The sequence below is a fragment of the Mesoplodon densirostris genome, chromosome 15, assembly GCF_025265405.1.
Source record: "Mesoplodon densirostris isolate mMesDen1 chromosome 15, mMesDen1 primary haplotype, whole genome shotgun sequence".
NCBI classification, from domain to species: Eukaryota; Metazoa; Chordata; class Mammalia; order Artiodactyla; family Ziphiidae; genus Mesoplodon; species Mesoplodon densirostris.
The window spans coordinates 30,692,829-30,715,006 of NC_082675.1; the positions used below are offsets into that span (position 1 = coordinate 30,692,829).

The 22,178-nt window shown below is 42.6% G+C and overlaps 1 protein-coding gene across 8 annotated transcripts in view; it reads left to right on the top strand.

The window, feature by feature from the left end:
- Positions 1-22,178, top strand: part of PPP4R1 (protein phosphatase 4 regulatory subunit 1) — a 71,381-nt gene that overhangs the window by 9,434 nt on the left and 39,769 nt on the right. The window contains exons 1-5 of one of the 8 annotated variants that reach the window (XM_060118921.1): positions 118-157; positions 256-300; positions 6,265-6,327; positions 18,278-18,413; positions 19,259-19,365. In XM_060118921.1, the coding sequence (XP_059974904.1) occupies positions 18,355-18,413; positions 19,259-19,365 (166 nt within the window). In that variant the 5' untranslated portion in view covers positions 118-157; positions 256-300; positions 6,265-6,327; positions 18,278-18,354. Of the gene's footprint in view, positions 1-64; positions 158-255; positions 301-6,264; positions 6,328-18,277; positions 18,414-19,258; positions 19,366-22,178 lie in introns of those variants that run through there. The other 7 variants (XM_060118920.1, XM_060118923.1, XM_060118924.1 and 4 more) reach the window with 7 other exon arrangements.

Below are 22,178 nucleotides of genomic sequence, written 5' to 3' on the forward strand. Positions count from 1 at the left end.
CGGCGTCCGGAGCCACCCCCGGCCCGCCGCCCTCGGCCCGCCCTGCGCGTCCCCGCGGCGCCGCCCCCCGCGCGCGTCCACTGGCCGCCGCGCGCACCGCCCCTGGAGCCCCGGGTCCCCGGGCGACGGCGGAGGAGGGGGCGCCGCAAGATGGCGGGTACGGGCCCCGCGGCGGGCGGCGGGCGGCAGGCGGGGGCGCGGGGCGGCGGGAGGCGGGCGGCGGGCTCACGGCCTTTCTTGTCTCCCTCGGCGCAGACCTGTCGCTGCTGCAGGAGGACCTGCCGGAGGACGCGGACGGATGTGAGTGAGCGGCCGGGCCCGGGCCGGGCGGGAGGAAGGGCGGCGGGCGCCCAAGGCCTCGGCGCGGGCTCGGGGGCGGCCGGCGGCCGTTCGGGCGGAGCCCCGGCGGCGGAAGCGGGAGCGCCCCCGTTGATTCCCGGCGCCTCGGCAGGGACGGGGGCCGCGGGCGGGTCGGGGCGCCGCCCGCCGCACGGAGCCTGCCCGAGGCCGCCCCAGCGCCGCGGCGTCCCGGGGTCCGGGGTCCGGGGTCCGTGGCCGCGGAGGCGGAAGGGGCGGCCTGGGCGGGATGGGCCGGCTTCACCGACCGTCTTTCTTCGGCGCAAATGTTGGCGACTCAGCTGGGCCTTCCTGCATCTTCACATCTCGGCTTTCTCGGCGACAGTGAAGTTTTCAGGGCTTGGTCTTTTGCTTCAAGAAAAGCAGAAAGTTTGACATTGTTCCCGGAGGAGTGTCAGAAAGGAAGTGTCTCTCTCTTATGCGCTCTTCCGAGGTCGGAAGATAATTTGGAAATTGCCTTCGAGTTGAAGTGGTGACCCGGGCGGGACGTGTGGGGGGCTTAGGGGAGAGCCCGCCCGGTGCTGAGACTCACTGACCCTAATATCATCCAAGTCGGGAATTCCGAGGTGGCTGCGCTTTGAAATTGCTCTTGTAAATGCCTTGGAGTTAATCCTTATAGCATGTCTAATGTGGTTTCTCGTGCCCACATTAAGCTTACTTTTTAAATTACTGGGTGTTTTGAGTGAAGTGAGGGGAATTTACTCTTTAGGAGTCTCTAAAAAGAAGTATTTCGAAGGTGAATTAACCATATGTAAACTTATCTTTTGCGAAGTCTGGGTTTATGTTTTTTCAGTATAACTATCTCAAGGCAGCAGTGCTCATGTAGTGAAGGACAGCGTTTACATTTCCTTAACGTTGTACCGTAGGACTCTGGGCTGCCTACGAGTAAGTTTGAAATGTTAGTTAAGGCAGCTCTTGATTTTCTGCAAAGTTAGGATGGGAGAGGTTTGGAGAGGTGACTGTCTCCAGACGGGGGCCTCTCAGGCTTGTATTTAGGTTCAAGGCTTTGCAGATAGAAGACGCTTTTCTTCAGCAGGTGTCGGGGACCGTCATTCATTTATTGTCACTTAGGCGCCGTGCACACTTAAAGCTTAAAGGATGAGCTGTACTTTTGCCCTTCGCCCTTAAGGGGCACAGTCTAGAAGGAGCAGCCTACCTGTGCAGGACTCAGCAGTGATTTCTCAGGACCCTCCAGACTTCTGCTTGGTACTGAGGATAGGGCAGTGTGAAGGATGGTCACAATCCATGCCCTCTAGTGGTTTACAGGCAGTTTTAATGTAAGTGTGACAATGAAGGTGTCAGAAGCATCCTAGCACACTTGTTAATAGACAAGACTCGGGAGCTGAACTGCTATTGTTCCGTTCTTGGCGTTGTCACTTTGGATGGACTCCTGCAGCTCAGTTGAACTTTTCTGTGTCTAAGTGTTGTCATTTGTAAACAGCTGTAATTAATATTACCTGCCTTATAGAGTTGTTTAGAGCCTTACATAAATTAATGCATGTAAAGCACTTAGAATAGTAGCTGGGAAATAGTGACTATTTTGTGTTGTTATTATGAGTAAAGAGTGAGGGAAGCTGGAAGGAAAGTGCAAGGAAGGGAACACTGATGTCGACCATTACACCACGGAATTTACATATTTACAGTTGCTGCTAATGCTTGCAATTAACTTTTTTTTAAGGTCCAGTTCATTCCCAGTGTGGTTTTTTTTAAATTGAAGTATAGTTGATTTACAGTGTGTTTTAATTTAGGATAAAATGTTCGACCTTTGAAGGCACAGTTTATTTGCATATTTATAATTTGGTTGAAGTCATTGTTAGAATAATTGCTTGTTTTCTTAGTTGCTATAGTTTCTACAGGTGATAACTTTTACCCAGAATATTCAGGAACAAGGGATCTTGGAACATATGGCCAGCTGAAGGACCACTCGGCATCTGTTTTGAAGGGAGGAGGGTGAGAGGGGAACCTAGCGGTGGGACCTTGGTCCAGGGCGAGATGGACGGGCAGGGAATGGAGAGGCTCGGCACATCCTGGAGAAGGGAGAGGACCAGAGACGTTAGAGAGGGGCTTGGGCTGCCCGCACAACTGGGCTGTGTCTCCTGAGCCCGGTCTTCTGTCTCGGGCAGCGCTGGTGGAGGCCGCCTCCAGACCTGCCCCTTCGGCCAGGCCAGGGCTGAGTCGGCCTTTGGGAGGGGAAGACACTGTTCTTTGCTCCAGCTCTATATTCTTGGTCGCCTTTCTAAACGCAGAACCTAGACTAAGACGGAAGAGAGAGTAAATACTATTCTACAAGTGATGAGAAGCTGGGGCGCCGGCGGGGAGGCCCTAGGTGGGGTCCAGATCTTGAAAGGGGGGGCATTGCCAGACCCTGAGATGAGGCTCTCAGGTCGTTCATTTGATTTGTTTCGTTTTAAGCCCCCAAGTCTCTGTGTAGAATCAGTAGAAAAGTGGGTAGAACTGGAAAAGGGTTGGTCAGAGATGGACTTGACTGGTAACCCTTGGAGAAAAAGAAACAAAATCCTAATGTGTGAAAAATGGCGCCTTGCATGTACATCTCAAAAGATCATAAAGATAAGTAAATATCATCGTAAGGTACTATTAAAATTAAGTTTAGGAGAGTAATGCATTGAAAAACTAAGTTTGTTTTTGGTTAAAAGTGATACTTCCAATACTGTCCGGTGAAACACACTTTGAATTTCAGAGTGAAAGCAGAGCAACTTCCGAGTTGGGTGAACCCTTCCTGTGCCTGGAATGATGGGAGTCAGTGCAGAATTATGGATAGACTTTCAGAGAAAGAGTTTTAAATTTCAACTGTCAGTTCTTCACAGATGCAATTTTGATGTACATTGAAGTTGCTAGACTTCTAAGATAGGTGAGATGGGACTTAAGATAGAGTAGGATTTGGTGAGTTAACGTTTGTAAAAATAATTTCACAGAAGGAGTTTGATTAAAATTTAAATTTCTGTCAGAGTAATATGTTGAAGAAGATTATTTTTTTAAAAAAGATGACGTAACACTTAGTGGTTTGCAGTAGCTTTTGTATGCGGGTGGGTCTTCCCAGTAGCCGTGGGCGTGTAGGCTCTGGTGTGCCGATACTAATAAATAAGTCAGCTGATACGCAGAGGGGCTAAATCATTCTCTCAGTAGACAAAATTCTTAAGTACCAACCAGAATTTTAAGCCAGGCCTCCTGATTCTAAATATTGTATTTTAAACACTGTTTTTTCTTAGATTGCCCAGTTTACACCGTCGAGCAGCCCCAGCTTGCGTAGGCGATTTGTTTGAACCTGTGCTTAGAATAAATACCCTTGAAGATGAATCTAGCATGCTGCCTGAGGTTTAATTTAACCTAGAGGGAGGGGATTCAAATGAGGCTCAGGTGTAAGTCTTTATGTTAACCTCTCTCAGCTGTGACTAGCATGCTGTGGAAGGGCTTTTGGAGCTGTGTTCTGGAATATGACACAGCACAGAATTTTTCCTGTTAAAGTTTTGGAGTCCTTTTACATGATACTGTTTTTCAGGTTTGAAACAGTGAATTAACGATGGATCCAGAACTAATTGGGTGTAACTACCTGGACTAAACTCCATCCAGAGTCTTTGGGCCCTCGACTGTTTCTGAAAACTGGGTTTGATAAGCTTCTTAGAGTCTCGCCACCTGGGGAAGCGAGGCGTGAAAGGTTGGGGCTGTGTGCTGTGGTGGCCAGGGAGTCAGTCGAAAACCTGAGGAAGGTGCCCTTGAAAATCATAATATTTAGAAGTGTTGTTAAATAGGGATTTGGGAGAGTAAGTCATGAGACTTGTAGCATGTTTTGATTGCTACCAGCAAGACTGGACAGGAGAAGTCTTTGTTTAGAGATAATATGGTTGGTGTCTTAGAAAAGGTGCTTAAAAATGGTTTTAGTGGTACCCACATGCATATAAAATCAGTTAATGATGCCTTGGGTCATAATTCCCCATACAGAATTTCTAAAAAAAGAAAAAATGGGAGAGTACTCTTTGTTCTCTGTAACCGTGCATGTCAGCCGCTTGGGCTTGTAGCTGCAGGATGGGGGCGTGGGGGACCCAACACCTAAATGCATAGGTTTTTATTTGTTCTTCTACCTGTGAGAGAGAACAAGCCCTTGCTGGGTGGAGTTCTTAGTCTGCCACGTGTTGATCACTGGTTTATTATTTCGGGTCCTTTGGCCTCATTTCCTCGTCTCATCAAAACGAAGATTTTGTTTATTAAACTACTGTTACTTCACTCCTGTGTTTGCCTTATGTTTTGGAATTTTGCATTTTTCTGTCTTGATGACAAAGAATTTTTGCCATCAGCTACATGAGAGGGTGGGCAGTTTCTGCACTTGAATTGGGGTGTTGTTTTGCTTTTAACTTGGATCTGAAAATAAACATGATTTAATGTTTTGGGAAGAAGAGCGGGTGACACACCTCTGCAACTTTGGTGAAGGTGGTGAGGAGGCCAGTGCTCCCTAGGACTTGTAGGAGGGGACTTTTGCACAGTCTCCCAGCTTGCAGGTCCCCCGAGGGCTACCTCCCCACGCCCGTCCCCAACTCTCTCCTTACAAGTCAGTCTTCTTGGCTCCCTTTCTCCACAGACCTAGGAGCAGACTCCTTTTCTGGCCTAATTGGTATCAGTTGGTTAGTATTCGAGCATTGATCGTGCTGTGCTTCTGGAATATGTCCCGGTATAGTTTAGTAAAGGGGGAAGAGTGCTGGGCTTCATAAACTTAGAGCCAGGTTCAGGCTCTGGCCATTTATTCACTGTATCATCTTGAGCAAGTTTACTTCACTTCTCTCAGGTGTTCTGTCTTTAAGATGTTTCTAGGTTTTCATTTCTTGGCTGTTACAGCTCTCTCAGGTGCAAGTCTCTGTGTGGATGTAACATTCCCTTCTCTCGGGTAGATAACCTGCCAGGCTGTTTTCCAAAGTGGCTGTACGGCTTCCTGCCCCGACCAGCGTGTGTGGGAGTCCAAGGTGCCCCACATCCTTGCCGGGCACTTTAGTCTCTTAAGAGTGTTTTTCTTTGCAGTTTGAATTTGCATTTCCTTAAAGTCTGATAATGCTCATCTTTTTATGTGCTCATTTAGCATCTGTTTATCTTTTTTGGTGAAGTGTGCAAATCTTTTTTTATTGGGTTGTTTTCTTACTATGTTCTGAGAGTTCTTTGTATATTCCGGATTCAGGTCCTTTCTCATATATGGAATTTGCAAATATTATTTTCCATTCCTTGACTTTCTTTTCGTTGTCCTAACAGTGTATTTTGAAGCGTGGAAGTTTGAATTTTGCTGTTCAATTTATTATTTTTTCACAGATGCCCTTTATCAGGTTGAGAAAAGTCCCCTGAGTTTCCTGAGACCTTTATTTATTTATTTATTTATTTATTTATTTATTCATTCATTCATTCATTCATTCATTCCGGTACACGGGCCTCTCACTGTTGTGGCCTCTCCCGTTGCAGAGCGCAGGCTCTGGACGCGCAGGCTCAGCGGCCATGGGTCACGGGCCCAGCCGCTCCGCGGCATGTGGGATCTTCCCGGACCAGGGCACGAACCCGTGTCCCCTGCGTCGGCAGGCGGAGTCTCAACCACTGCGCCACCAGGGAAGCCCCTGAGACCTTTTTTGAAATTAGGAATGAATGTTGGATTTTATCAAATGCTTTTTCTGCATTCATGATTTTTTCTTTTTTAGTCTTTTAATATTATGCACTACATTGATTTTTTAAGGTAAATACTGTTCACTTTTTAAATGGGAAATTTCGGAAATACACAAAAGCAAATGAGCCATCATATACCCACCTTTTACTTACTCTCCTCTAACATCTGAACTTTTGTGGGTGGGGGTTGGGAGGAGGCAGCTAGAGTACTTTAAAGACATCCCAGTGTCATTTATTTTAACTCTGAATATCTCACAGGGCATATACCTGCAATGTGATGTTGCAATCCGCGAACAGAAGAACATCTGAGATTATGGTGAGGTATGGTAGTTTATGAAAGTTTAAATGATTAAATTCTTGAGACATTTTCCTTGCTGGTTCTACTGTAATGAAGCCCACCTGTATAATCACTAAATTCACTTTCATCTTAATATTGATCACCGGATTAAAAGAAGCAACATCTTGCTTGTTTTTTATCATGCTAATAAGCACGTTTCACCATTTCGGGTCAGCCTTAATGGTAACAAAAGAATATTGGTAAACAAAAGTTGAATTTTATATTTTAAATTGGTTTGCTGTATCATCCAGAGAATCACATAAACTTAAAAATTTGAATTGTGCTATCTATGCCTGTCGTGAGCCAATGATTCCAGAATTACAGAAATCAAGAGCTAGAGGACAGACTATATATTCATCCTTCTCATTTTAAGCCTGAAAAAGTTTGGACCCAAGGTCTTGCACACACAGATGGCTTGGTGGCAGAGGGTAAAATACTATTCAGACCTTGTAGGTTTTGAAGTTTTTTCCTCAGATATCCTCTCACATAGTTCTTTAACTTGCTGCAGAAGGGAAGTGGGAGAAATTTCTGGATTTTGTTCATTTTTAAAATTACCACGTGTTGGGCTTCCCTGGTGGCGCAGTGGTTGAGAGTCCGCCTGCCGATGCAGTGGATGCGGGTTCGTGCCCCGGTCCGGGAGGGTCCCACATACCGCGGAGCGGCTGGGCCCGTGAGCCGTGGCCGCTGAGCCTGCGCGTCCAGAGCCTGTGCTCCACAACGGGAGAGGCCACAGCAGTGAGAGGCCTGCGTACCACAAAAAAAAAAAAAAAAAAAAAAATTACCACGTGTTGTCATACTGTGTGTTGGGTGTTGTGCTATCATCTTGCTGACACTATTCCCCGGTGAGGTGTGTAGCCCCACAAATTTACAGAAGTGGCACCTGATGAGGCTTACCTGAACAGTTAAGTAATTTGCTCAGTCACCAACCTTGCATGTGTTGGGTTACATCTAGACCTGGCTGACATGGTCTTTATTACTTTATTACTCTTTATTACTGTACTCTTCCTGCCTTTCAGTTTTGACCTCCCTTAATTTGTCCCTTATTTAGGTTATCTAACCTAGAGGTTCTGGGCGATGTGAAGGTCATAGCATGTTCCAGTTATTTGGTGGGTAAATCATTTTTGTCCAGGTAGTGCCTGCCATGGGAATGTTGGAAGCACAATATACCCTTTTTCTTTGTGTTTTAAAACACTCGTGTATAAGGGAGCCAGTCATTGGAGCAAAAGTGGGTAAGAACACCGGCGTGATCTGATATGTCTGATCCTGGCACTACCTAATTACTGAAGTGGTCAGTCCAAAATCTTATTGCTGAATTTGTATTTAAATTTATATACTGCTTTGAAGTTGTATTCAAAGTCAGATTTGATAGAAATTATTTTCACATTTAAATCTATCAAGTTAGTTTTTGGTAGAAATAAAACCTCAAGACTTTAGATAAATTCAGTACCTCATTTATGGGGACTGGTGATTATTTGGACCTGGATTAGCTCAAGTTTTATGTTTGGATTACGTACAGAAAAAAGGATTACTAACCAAAGCAATTGGGTTAATAGGACTGCAAGGAAAATGTTTGCACACTGGAGAAACAAACACCACATCTATAATGTATGGGAGTCCACACCTGTAAATGCTCTGATATTCTGCATCTCTGACCAGTAGATGCTGTATAGAAAATGTGATCTTGGGCCTCCCTGGTGGCGCAAGTGGTTGAGAGTCCGCCTGCCGATGCAGGGGATACGGGTTCGTGCCCCGGTCTGGGAGGATCCCATATGCCGCGGAGCGGCTGGGCCCGTGAGCCATGGCCGCTGAGCCTGCGCGTCTGGAGCCTGCGCGTCCGGAGCCTGTGCTCCGCAACGGGGGAGGCCACAACAGTGAGAGGCCCGCATACCGCAAAAAAAAAAAAAAAAAAAAAAGAAAATGTGATCTTGGTACCTAAGTTGAAAGTAGATAAACACGCCCCTTCCTGTTTTATGTGCATATATACTTTAGGGAAATGTTTTTTGAAATATTCATAGAGTAAACTTTAGCACATTATTACTGCTTAAATTCAGTTGTGAAATTAAATATGCTCTAGGACAAATTTATACTTATTTACTAGTAAAAATCACTTCTAAGAATTTAGTGAACTTTTAATATTTATTTTTGAAGAAAGGATTTCTGATAAGCATATTGTCACACATTGAAACTTGACATACCTGTTGCTTGAGGATATATATCTGGAACATTTTTATTCTTTACCCATAGCAGACAGCCCAGCACACAGTAGGCCTTCAGTATATAGTTGCTGAGATGAATCGTGATTTTCTGGCCAAGCTGAATAAGGCCATAAACGTATTGTAATTTGCGGTAAAATAATGAAATGATTTGTTTTCAAATTAAACTTATTACTTTGAGAACTTTACGACTTACACAAAGGTTGCACAGGTGTTATAGTTAATTCCCCAAACATCACCTCCATTCAACATTGTTAACATTTTGGCAGTTTGCTCTTTGTTTCTCTATACGATTATAATTACAGACACACAGTGTAATGTATAGGTTATTCTTAATCTTAATTTCTTTGTTGCACCTTTTTAAGAAGTTGTAGACCTGACCATTAGCCTGTATCTCTTAAGAGCGAGGCCAGGCTCTCATAATCAGCACTCAAATTCAGAAAGTGTAGCATTGATGCAAATCAGCTATGTAATATGTAGTTCATTCTCAGATTTCAGCGATTGTCCAATAATGTCCTTTATAGCAGCTATCTTGCCAATCCAGGCTCCTGCCATTGCATTTAGTTGTCATGTCTCTTTAGTTTGGAACAATTTCTCAGCCTTTATCTTTCATGATGTTGGTAGTTTTGAAGAGTCAACTTGGTTTTATCTGTTTCCTCGTGATTTAATTCAGGTTATGCTCCTTTCTCCCTCCCTCCCTCTTTGTGTGTGTGCAGAGATGCTATGTAAGTAATTCCATGATTTTCTCAGTGCTTCATCTCAAAAGGCACCTGATGTCAGTTCTCCATCATTGGTGGTGGTAATTTGATTTTAACAGCTTGGTTAAGGTGTGATGTCTACCAGATTTCTCCACTTAAAGATTCTCTTTTTTTTTTTTCCTGTATCAAAATTTGATAAGAGAAGTGACTTGACGCTGGGGGATATCCCATTCCCAGACAAACATTCACCCGTTAGTATTAGTGTGTGTAGATGATTCTTACCTGAATCAGTTACATTTCCTTGCTGGCTTTCTGCTTTTCAGAAGAGCTTGCCTTTCCTGTTTGTTGGTTTATTTGTTAAAATATTTAAAGCCCCAAATGTTAAGGTAACTCTTATAAATGATTAAATCTGTATGGTGTGTCTCGTTATCTTTCATTTTTTAAGATGTAAAGGACTTGGGAAACAAACAAATTCGGCAAGTTTATTTGTGGCCTTAGCATTATCAAGGGAAAGATTGAAGGAGGACAGACCATCAGCTTTTTTCTGTTTTAGTGGATATTCCTAGAGGCTGTGTGGGGAATAGAAGGATGTTTTCATCAAGCTTGGTGAAAGTTAAGTTGTGCAAATTAATCAGTTCTCTTGGATGTAGTACTTCTCAAAGGTGCTAATATGCTAATGGTCTTGTGAGTGTCTTAGGGGAGGATAAAGTGCTATTAAAAGACCCTTGTCTCCGCAGGTGTCTCTGTGGACTACCTTCTCACTAACAAATGTTAATGAATAGGCATTCTTCTGGAGAAGCATTAGACCCCATTTTTTGGTTTTGTTTGTTTGTTTAGGTAATAAAAAGATTAGCAAGACAGGCTTTGTCTTCTGGGACTTTACCTGTGTTTCGGTTGCGGGGATGGGGGGAACAAAAGGAAAAATAAAGAAGAAAAAATAAAACACTGCGATTGCTGGTGGAGTAAAGCGCAGGCCCCCAAGACTGTGGGGAGTTCACAGGAGGAAGAGCTCGTCATCAGAAAGAGTAGGAAATAACTTCCTGGGTGGTATTTATAAGAAGGTGAGTTTAAGCTGAGATGAGGGTAAAGAGGGCAGACATGGAGCAGATGGAAAAGTGTGAGGCACCTGCAGAAAACGGCCCACAGCCTAGGCTGTGTGCGGGGTTTGTGGGGGCAGATCAGGGGGGCCCTTGGATTACGGTGGGAGAGCGGTGGTACCTTCATCCAGACGGGTGGGGGAGGGGAGGGAGGAAGGGCTTTCGGAAGGCGGAAGTGTTTCTGATTTGCAAACCGGGTGAGGATGAGGAGACTGGAGTAAGTGGACTGACCGTTGTGAGAGTCGAGAGCAGTGGTCTTCCAACTTAATGACTGGATACCTTCTAAAATAATCTCGGAAATTTTCTCTCAGACATTTTCAAGTTTAAAGGTATTTTCAAAATGAAACTGTCATAATCACTTTTAAAAATGGAATCTAAATGTAGCACTTCACACTATCATCCATTTTTCAAAAATTCAAGAATAAACTTAAAATTGGGAATTTTACATTGTTCTTTTTTCTTCTTGATCTTTCTATTTCCTGCACAAAATTTTACCTTAATATATTTTTATGCTTGCAAGTTTTATTGATCACCCTATCACGTTTCTTTGCACTAAAGATATAAGGAGAAATTGAAATTTTTAATTTCCTGTGGCCATAAAAAAACTTTAAAACTTTGTTTTCTTTATTAATACTCAGTTGATCAACCAGAATGTATTGCAAATTATGATAAACACTTGGTAAACAAAATTTTATTAAATAGGTGTCTGTTAATAAAATGGATGGAGCTTTTAAAAAGTAACATGTATTCATGGGTGAATATAATTTATTGCTAGAATAAGACAATATTTAGCATCAATTTCTACTTTTTATTTTAAGAGCTATAAGCCCAGAGAAATTTTGTTGACATAGATAAGTGGATGGAAAGGGTTTTACTAGCGATGCCACTAATTTCCTTGAACTTCCTCCAACCTATGTGTCAAAAATTTGAAAATTATTTTTAATGAGCTATCGGTCTTTCGATTTTTTTGAAAGCAAAGGGTTGAAGAATGAATACCTGACTTGTAAAAGTATATATTACAGCCTTTAGAGAGTTGAACTCTTTAACACTTCATCAGTGTTGCAGAGGGTCCCTTTGCTTTGCAGTGGAGGCTTTTCTGCATGGGGGCAGTGCAGCACTGCAGCCTTGAGGTCACAGGAGGTGGGAGGTTGTGAAGGGAAAGCCTTCGATCCACAGCCCAGGCACATTTTTGTGAGGGAGTACTCCTGCAGGTTGGGGTCTGGTATAGCCCTTGGAGTTATCTGCTTGATTTATTCCTCAGGAAAGCTTCATGTACCTTATGGGGTTCAAATACCCCAGTTTGCTCTAAGCAGACGATGTCAGAGCCTCTGAATTAGGGTATTGGAAACTGAGAGGTGTGGGAATACAGAGTACTTCATAGAAGTAGAATTTCTAGTTCTTAGCGACTGATCAGGTGTGGCGGCAAGAAAAGTGCCTTACAGAGTAACTGAAGGCCTCAAGTTTGAGAACTGTAGGTTACTGGGGAAAATGGTGGTAATCAGAAAGTCATGAGGAAGAGCTGATTTTTTATCAGGTTGGTTTGGACAGTTTGGTTTTCAGAACACACGTGACATGGAGGTGCAGACTCTGAAATACCTGCAAACCTGGCCATGGGGGTCAGAGCAGGAGAACTTTGGGGTCCTCTGCACTGTGAATGGTAGTGGAAGCTGTGGCTTATTGAGGGGAGGAGGGGTGTGTGTGTGTGTGTGTGTGTGTGTGTGTGTGTGTGTGTGTGTGTGTGTGTGTGTGTGTGTGTGTATACAATGTGTATAGGAGGACAAAGTGGGGGGAAAGAAACTACCTACACAAAAGGGTTAGAGAGAAGCAAGAATAGTCTAGAAAGGTAGAAAATATTCCAAGAGAATCCAAGAAAAGAGAATTTAAGATGAGGGTGTTGGGTAGGGGAGTCAGCCTCGTCCCTAGTTTTGGCAGGTTATTGCCAATCTTTGAGAAGAGTCACAAGAGTGAAAGAAATAGGACAGATTGCTTTTGTCTTGATGAGGAGGTGAGCTACAGCTTTAAGAAGTCTGATGAAAAGTCATTTTAGAGACTAGCAGGCTTAAGTTCTGGATTCAGTGTTTCGGGAAAAGCCCAGGTGGTCAGAATGGCCCTTACTTACCTTGTGTTGCCCCTAAAGTGTGGTCCCGGCCACGTGTGCAGGGCCAGCAGCCAGCCTTTCCTTTCCCTCCGTGTCGGAACGTCGTTTCTGTGGTTGAGTCCTCGGTGAGGGGGTTGGTGTTTATGGCCGTGGTGGGAGAATCTCTGTTTAGACAGGGCGGTGAGGTGCTATTCTGAGGCGCGTGAGAGCAGCTGAGCACCTGTGCGCTGCCTCCCGCTGGCCTCAGGCAGGAATGTGGACAGGTGACCCCTCACGCCGCTCTTCCCGTGCTCCTGTGCTCATGGTTGCTGGCACGTTCTTTTTCCTGACTTGGCATCAAATGCATGTATGGTAGTAAGATAGGAATGGAAGGTGATTTTTTGAAGGTAGTTCTGGGGACTTGGAATAGAGGTTTGGGACGTCTGAGAGAAGTGTAAGCTTTAAGAAGAGTAGGCTCAGAAGTCTTGTTGAGTGAGCATGAAATTAGCATGAATGTGGAGCATATCTGAGCCTTGTTGATGGGGAGTAGGACAGCGGCTCATGGTGCTGATGCAGGCAGAGCTAGAATTGCCTCCCTCGGGTGAGAAGTTCTGCTCCTGGGGGGGCCGAGGGCTTCCACGATGGTTAGGGGAGCGAAGCGAGGCTGGCGGTGGTGCTCTCGGAATGCCATGCGCTGACCTGCAGGCGGCTCGGCTTGGGAGAGACACCACGATCTTTGCTTCTTTCTTAATTAAAAAAGAAAAAAGATGGTTTTAATTAATAATTGATCATTTAAATCACATTTTATTATAACATAGTTGAATAAGTGTCTCCGCTGCCCGGAATTTTCACTCAAAGGAGATAATGGTTGAACTTAACTCCGTTGTTGCTTAGAAAATCTCAAGCGCCAGTCCCAGTTACAGGGCGGCAGTGCGATTTCTCCAGCCAGGTAGGAGGAGTTTGCAAAATGTAATAATGTTACTCTGTTAAAAACTAGAAGGCTAAGTTGATTTTGGTTGGTCACTGTCCCCTCCTCCTCCTGCCTCACTTCTGTGTGAACCCTGTGCCCCACGTGTCCTGAACAACTACTCATTTTCTAGACATGACTTGGTTTTCCTCGACTCCCTGTCTTTGGGCTTCTTGGCTTAGGACGCCCTGTTCCGCCTTCTGTCCTGCTTGGCAAACCTCAGTGTATCTTCCCAGAATTGGCTGGGCTTTGAAGCCTTCTCTTGCTCACCAGGGCAGACCTAGAAGTGTAACAGTGGACAGCACACGTTGTGTGTATGTACTCTTACACCGTGCATCTTTCTTGGTAGCATATTTTTGTCTGTGTGCACACACATATATACACATGTGTGTACATAGATACATGCATACAATTTCTGTCTAGTTTTTATATCTGTGTTCCCTGTTGAGTGCCTGGCACTTAAAGTAAACAGTAGATGTGCCGTCCTACTTGTTGAATGAAATGAATGAAAACATTTTAAAACACAGGGAAACCACGATGAGATTCTCTGTATCAGAAACAAATGAATTGCGGGTTCGAGGGAACATGGACGTACTAGCCTGACACCGTATTAGGTGCGTTATAGATGTTATCTTTGTCTGTGTGTCTTAAAGTCTTGACAACAAATAAGTATTTTACATGTGAGGAAATGGAGCCAAATTAATTAATTACTTGCATTAAGTCCACATGCATAGTTCACAAGGAGCAGAACATGAGATTTGGACCCAGATCTGTCTTAACTTTAAAAAGCCTCTGCCCTTTTCACGTCACTGTTGATGTAATTGTGTAGTGATAATCATCTTTAAAATTTCAAATGGGTCCAACTTCTAAATTTTTACGTTTTAGACGCTGTTTTCCTTACATTTAATAGAATGGGATGTTGGTTTCTATAGCTCTGGGTTTCTGCTGGAGCTGGAGCTGGAGCTGGAGCTGGAGCTGGAGCTGGAGCTGGTGCTGGTGTGGGGAGTGGAAAGTGGATGGAGCCCTTCCTGAAATGCAGGGGTGACTCTCTCTCTCGTGCTGCATGGTCTCTTACCTTCATGCGAAGGGGGGGATTCAGTTTTACAAGTAACAAAGATAAATGTCCTTGTTTTATCATTTCTTTCTCTTGTCCTGTTTTTCTGGATGTTCTCTTTAATTTGCATTGTAACACATTTGATTCTTGTCCTGATTTGGAACTGGAAGGATCTATTGAGTCTGATTTGAGGCCAGATGGGCTAACCCTTCAGTATAAGACTTCAGTTCGTATCCCAGGTTTCTATTCCAGTTAGGAATTCTGTTAGAATTCACTAAAAAACACAAGAGTTCATTGACACTTTTGTCATTTAGCTTCTTCAGGGAAGCTTTTATAACTGAATATTAAGTTTTGAAAAATGAGGGTTTCCTACGTAAGTGTAGGGATTCTGTCTCATGTTGACCTTTTAGGTCATCTTCCTTTTTCCTTTCCATCCTGGTCCCCCTTCAGCTACGGAAGACAGTAAATTTACAGGGGAAGAGGGAGCACTGGAATTTGGGGAGCATAGATATAATTTGAAAAAACATTTCAAGTGATCATTGTTTTCATTGCTTTTAAGTCATTTTGAAATTTCAAATAACACTAAAAGCTGACATGATTTCTTCACTTCTTCAGTGTAGGAAATTGGATTTTTAAGGCTGTGAACACTGTAAGGGGCTCTTGCTGCTGTAACGTCCAAGAATCCAGAATCAACTTAGTGACCCAGAAAGGAGGGGCACTGGGGCACAGGTCGGGTGATGAAAGGTCTCTCTTCATCTTCTGTAATGCTCCTTGTCTTCGTCTATTTTGTCTGGTAATAAAATAGCCACTCTGGCTTTCTTATGCTTACTGTTTCATGTTTTATCTCTCTCCTTTTTGTAATCTTTTTCTTTCAACGCATGGGTTGAAATTTTGACTTTAAAAATGTGTTTCTGGTAGACAGACTATAGTTGAGTAACAACTGTAGTTGTTGCCTTGTTATTAGTTTGGGATTCTCTACCTTTTGACTTAAATGTTTAGTCCATTTATAAGTAATGTAATTATTGATTTGGTTGCTTATTTCTATTTGTCTTTTTTTTTTCTCTGTTGCTCCTTTTGTGACTTTCTTTGGGGTTAACTCAGTATTTTTTAGCATTCCATTTTAACTCTCGGTTGGCTTTCTAGCCATCCTTTCTTGCATGTTTTAGAGAGTACTTCTAAGGGTTGTAATTTACATCTTTAATTTACCATAATCTATTTAAAGTTAATGTACTACTTTGCATAAACTATATGATTCTTGTAGCAGTATAGCTGTGTTTACTCCCTCTGTTTTGTCTTTTTTATCTGAGGATGTTATTGACTGTACCATCATTTATGCTGTAGGATTTTTCTTTCTTAGTGGTGATAGTTTTGATGGATTATTTTTTTGTTTCTCCTTCTTGTAACCTGTGGCAGGCATTTGTAGGGTGGCTGGGTAAGACTTAGGTATGCAGTCTGTAGCCATGGTAATCACATCCTTGCAGCCTCCATAGATATGAAATGCAGAGCCATTTAGTCCAATCAAGACTTTTTTAAAAATTAATTAATTTATTTTTGGCTGCCTTGGGTCTTCACTGCTGCACGCGGGCTTTCTCTAGTTGTGGCGAGCAGGGGCTACTCTCTGTTGCGGTGCAAGGGCTGCTCATTGAGGTGGCTTCTCTTGTTGTGGAACACGGGCTCCAGGCATGTGGGCTTCAGTAGTTGTGGCTCGCAGGCTCTAGAGCGCAGGCTCAGTAGTTGTGGCACGCAGGCTTAGCTGCTCCGCGGCATGTGGGATCTTCCCGGACCAGGGCTCAAACCTGTGTCCCCTGCATTGCTGGTGGATTCTTAACCACTGCGCCACCAGGAAGGTCCCAGTCCAATCAAGAGTTGATGAGGAAATCCTGAATTTGGAGAGGAAGATTCAGGACAAAACAGTTCCACAGTTATTGGCAGGAGGCTGCAGTTCTGGGAAATAGAAATGCACCTTTGTCCCCAGTGCCTCTGCTGGAGTGGAACACTCCCTTTTGTACAGAAATAATTGTCAACCATAATGGGTAGAGTGGTAACGTAAGTGGAAGCAAAATATGATTTGTTACCCTCTCAGCATATGTTTCTTGAATACAGTTGTTCAGCAATCTGCATTTGAGCTAGTTGGGGGTATTTATTATAAATGATTGCTCCTGGGCCTCACTCCAGACCTGCACAATCAGGATCTGAATATGAGATCTGGGGTCTGAATTTTAGGGTAAGTGCTCCAAGCTTGTCCTAAACACAGCAGTGTTAGACTGTCACTGCTCTAGGACTCTTCCCAAAAGCCCCTGACTTTTTATGGACCTGAATCAGTACTATTAATGTTTGTCTTCAAGATGAACAAGTGTGTGACTGATGGAACAGTTTGGTCATAGTCATAGAACTCTAGAGCTTGCATAAAGGTGCCTTTGAGGTCATGCCAGCTCAACAGTCTTAGAGGAGGAAATAGGTCAAATGAGAGTGTCTGGGTGGTTTTTACGACTCTGATTCATAATATATAAGGTGCTTTGCTATGAATTGTAGATCAGAATAACCTGTTAAAACTTTTCTGTACTATGTAAGGAATTATTTTCATGTTAGGTGTTATTTTTAATCCAGTTTGACAATCTCTGCCTTTAAGTGGGGCTACTTAGAGCATTTGCACTTAATGTGATTATTGATATGGTTTGGTTTTCCTCTCTCATCTTGCTATTTCCCATCTGTTTGTCCCATCTTTTCCTTTTTCCTTTTATTCTCTTTTTCTGCCCTCTTTTGGGTTCAGTATTTTTTATGATTCCATTTTATGGCCTTTATTGGCTTACTAGCTATATGTTTTGGGTGGGGTTTTTTTGGTGTTTAATAGTTGCTGTAGAGTTTATAATTAGTATGCGCCTTTGACTTATTACTGTCTACTTTCACGTAATATGTATAACAGAACTTTAGGACAATATTCCCCCCTGGTATTCTGCCTTTGTGCTATTGTAATCATATATTTTACTTCTACACATGTTATAAACCCCACAATACATTTTTTATTTATTTTACAGTACATACTTTTGCCTTAAACAGTTAATTATCTTTTAAAGAGATGTTTTTCTATAAGAAGAGGCTTTTGTGTTTGCCCACCTATTCACCATTTCTGCTAGTCTTCATTCCTTTGTTAAGATCCAGATTTCCATCTGGTATAATTTTCTTAGTATTTCTTGTAGTGTAGGTCTGCTGCTGGTGATGGTTGTCAGCTTTTGTATGTCAGAAAAAGTCTTTATTTCACCTTTGTGTTTGAAAGACATGAATTTCAAAGATATTTGAACAATTTCTGTTTACTGGGTATAGAGGTGTAGGTTGACTTTTTTTTTTCTTTCAGTCCTTTAAAGATGTTGCTCTTCTGTCTCTGGCTTCTCATGGCATTCTTTCTGATGAGATGGCTGCTGTCTTGTCTTTGTTCTGTATATAATGTGAGTTGTTCTCTGACTGCCTTGCAGAATTAACTGTCAGTGTTTGACAGTTCATTTATTTGCAAGTTGTTAGTGTTCTGGTTAAACGTGTAAATTCTCAGGTCTGTGTGATCACTCTTTTCTGATCACTCTGTTCCTTGATCACCCCAGACTGAGTTTCTCCTGACCCCTGTGCTTCTAGGGGCGGTTAGAACGTATCTGTAGAAAAGGAGAAGAAGCCTCCGTCAGTCATTCGTGGCTTCTGAACCGATTCTGAGATTCTCTTGTGCCTTTTTGTGCCACTCCACAAGCAATACAGAGCAGTTTTCCTTGTGCTGCTTCGGAGAGGCAGGGGTACCTTTTAGTGCGACAGTGTTACAAGGAGTATTTCTGATGTCTCTGATAGTTGGTGTGGATGACTGCAGCTCAGAGTCTGATGTGATTGTTGTACCTTCAGCCCTGGACTTTGTCTCACAAGATGACATGTTGACGCCCCTGGGGAGACTGGACAAGTATGCTGCGAGTGAGAACGTATTTAACAGGTATGTGCGTATGCTTTCCATTAAGGTGGAAGCACAAGTGTGGCTTTTATTGCATGGATTTCAGTAAACAGACGTATCCAGTTGAAAGTAGATGTCATTACCGCGTGGTCTGAGTCACCCAGCTTCACTGCTGGTCACAGCCGTGGCCACCTTTACAGTCGTTTACTCCTCCATCCTGTGAGCAGGCAGCACTCCTTCTTGGCTTTTTGGCAAAAACAAAACAAACAAACAAACAAACTGCTTTTTTGCTATACTAGGCATAATTTTAATGTTCATTAAAGTGGCTGCTGAGGCGTCAGTTCCTCCTCCAGCAGGTGGTGGTGTGTGCCTGCTGTGGGCCAGGTGACTGGTGGCCAAGGGGCGAGGAACACGGCAGTGACCAGAGCTCAAACTCTCCCTGATGCACTGTTTGTCCACCTAGGGCCCCCAGACCACCTGTATCAGACTTCTCGGGGAAATCTCAAAGTCTTTGCTAATAAAATTGAGTATAGATGTATAAAACTCATTGAGTAAAATGTGTAAAGATAACGTTTTACATAATGAAGAATGATTGTACTTTCCCATATTTATGATAATTGAAGGTAGCTAGTTGAAACAAATTTTCAGTGACCTTAGAAATTTGTCAGATCAGGTAAAGGTGAAACATATTTTGGTAAATATTCAATCTCATCTTGTTAAAATAAAATCCATACTGGCATTTGTCACTTAGGAAATTAGGGACTTAATATGTTATAAAATGTATTAAGAAAAATGTTCTTTTAAACTATATGGATTCTGCCTTTTAAAGTTCTGAATACTAACTATTAATGCCACTGAACATCATATAATTTTCTTTTTCTGTGTAGACAAATGGTGGCCCGGAGTCTGCTGGACACACTGAGGGAAGTCTGCGATGATGAGAGAGATTGTATTGCTGTTTTGGAAAGAATTAGCAGATTAGCTGATGATTCAGGTATATATTTATGCAGAGAAAGGTTTCTTTTACTAAATTATGTTTCTAAAAACTAATGAAAAACTTAGTGTAATGTGAGATTTCTTTGAAATATTCCCTAAGTAAATTATCAAACCCATCAGTAACAAGAAAATAAAAACCTGTTACTAAGATCCAAACATTTTATAGTAGGCCCATTTAGTTTAACTTTGAAAATTTCTCGTAAGAAAAAACTAAGAACATTGTTTTGCATCATGTACATTAATACTATTTTAGGATTAATAAATTCTTTTGAAAAATAATTTTGAATAAATTAAAAGGATGGAGTGGGCTGTAAATTTTTTGGCAAATATAAAATGCATTCTTACTTATAAAAAATGTTTATCACCCCTTGTAAAACTAAGCCTGTTTGTCTCTAAAGTGAAAAGAGGAGGAGAGTCTGCTTAAGAAAGAGGTAAACTTGTTTTGAGGCTTTGAATACGGTTTATTACGTTTTTAAAAAATATTTTTTATGGTGGTAAAACATACATAAAATTTACCATTTTAACCCAGTATTGTTTTGAGCATATTTTTATATTTGATTTTAGAAACGATTCAAAAATCAAATAAAAAAATTTTTCTTAAATCCATGACCTCTTTATTAAAATGTATTATTTTTCAATTTATCAAACTTTTGACATGGCAACAATTCTCATCCTTTAATTTTCAGATGAGCTCATCTTTTGGTAAGCAACTAATTTTATGGGAATATGTTTACTATTTATGTAAGCCTTAAGTATTTTTTTTCTTATAGAAAAAAACATTAGTAAGCTTCCTAATATTCTATCTCTTTATGATGTTCTGTGTACATAATTGCTCATGTATATGCTTATTCCAGAATGGTTTTAGGAGGGTCTCATCAATTATGATTTTTACTTATAATTTATTTTTAGATTTAGCAGAGATAAACAATTTAACTTAAAATTTTGGCACTATTGCATTCCATTGTGTTCATTCCTTTCATAGTAGAGGTGTAGATATTCTTTAAGGTGGAATTTGTGTTTATTTTCTTTCACCTGTTTACCAACTACAGTGCTGTTCTTTACATATATTATATTCTATATGTGTTTTAAAATATATCTCAAGTTGTTGAGTTCCTGATAAATATCTCTCTTGACCTTTACACTTTGAATTCATTCAGTAAACGTGAAAACAGTGCATACTCTATGCCAGGTTCTAGATTAAATGCTGGAGCCTTACTGAGATGAGTAAGACTCCCTGTCATCAAGTTAACAGTTTAACGAATGCAACCGACATACTAACAGTAAATTATACCAGGGAGGGTTGGGGCCCGCTTTGGACAGTTGGTGGCATTTGAGTTGGGTTTGATGGGGAGGGAGGGGAGGAGGGGGCTCGGGAGAGGAAAGGACAGGTGTAGAGGTTTGGGGAGCTCAGGACAGTGGCCCGTTTGGCCAACAGTGAGTTTACTGGGCCTACAGTTTAGAAGAATGAGACTTAAATAAGGTGGTTGAGGGCCAGATTGTAAAGATTTATACTGTGCCAAGCCAGAGAGTTTCCTTTGTTTGTGACTTAGAACAGAAACACAGCAGTGTGGATTGACTTGAGGAAAAGATGGGTGACGGAAGGCTGGTTGGGAGATTCCTCTGACTGTTAGGAGTAGTTTGGGAGGAGTGTCAGGGCCACTGTGATGGGAGCTTCCATGAATTTGAGGATTCTTGTCTCTCCATCAGATATGGGAAAGTTGCAGTCTTTAATATTTTTAATATTACCTCTCCTCCACCCCAAACTCCTTTTTTTTTCATTTTTAAGTTTACTTTTGTTTGAGTATATGTTTTGTACATGGTTCAAAATACAGAACTCCTGTTAGCTACATCTGTTGTCTATAATGAAGCCTTTATAAAGTGAAAGTAGCTGGTCTTAATTAATTTTGGGGTTTTGTTTGCCGTGAAAGGGCTTCCCACCTCAAGATTCAACTTTTTTCTTTTTTTGGCCACACCCTACAGCTTGCAGGATCTTAGTTCCCCAACCAGGGATCGAACCCATGCCCCCCTGCAGTGGAAGCATGGAGCCCTAACCAGTAGACTGTCAGGGAATTCCCTAAACATTTTTTTTTTTTTTTTTTTCCAGTACACGGGCCTCTCACTGCTGTGGCCTCTCCCGTTGCGGAGCACAGGCTCCGGACGCGCAGGCCCAGCGGCCATGGCTCACTGGCCCAGCCGCTCTGTGGCATGTGGGATCTTCCCGGACCGGGGCATGAACCCGTGTCCCCTGCATCGACAGGCGGACTCTCAACCACTGCACCACCAGGGAAGCCCCCTAAACATTTTTTATGTTGTCTTTTAGTGCTTTTTTTTTTTAAGATGAGCATTTTTTTTTAATGAACTAAGTAATCATATCCTTTGCCATTTAAAAAATTTTTTTTTTATTTTTGGCTGAGTTAGGTCTTCATTGCTGCGCACGGACTTTCTCTAGCTGTGGCGAGCAGGGGCTACTCTTTGTTGCGAGGCTCGGACTTCTCATTGTGGTGGCTTCCCTTGTTGTGGAGCATGGGCTCTAGGCACGTGGGCTTCAGTAGTTGTGGCAAGCAGGCTCAGTAATTGTGGCACACGGGCTTAGTTGCTCTGCGACATGCGGGATCTTCCCGGACCAGGGCTCGAACCCGTGTCCCCTACATTAGCAGGCGGATTCTTAACCACTGCGCCACCAGGGAAGTCCTGTCTTTTAGTGCTTTTGATCTTTAAAAAAGAAAACAACATTTGGATCTTTTTTTTGTGTGTGTGTGGTACGCGGGCCTCTCACTGTTGTGGCCTTTCCCATTGCGGAGCACAGGCTCC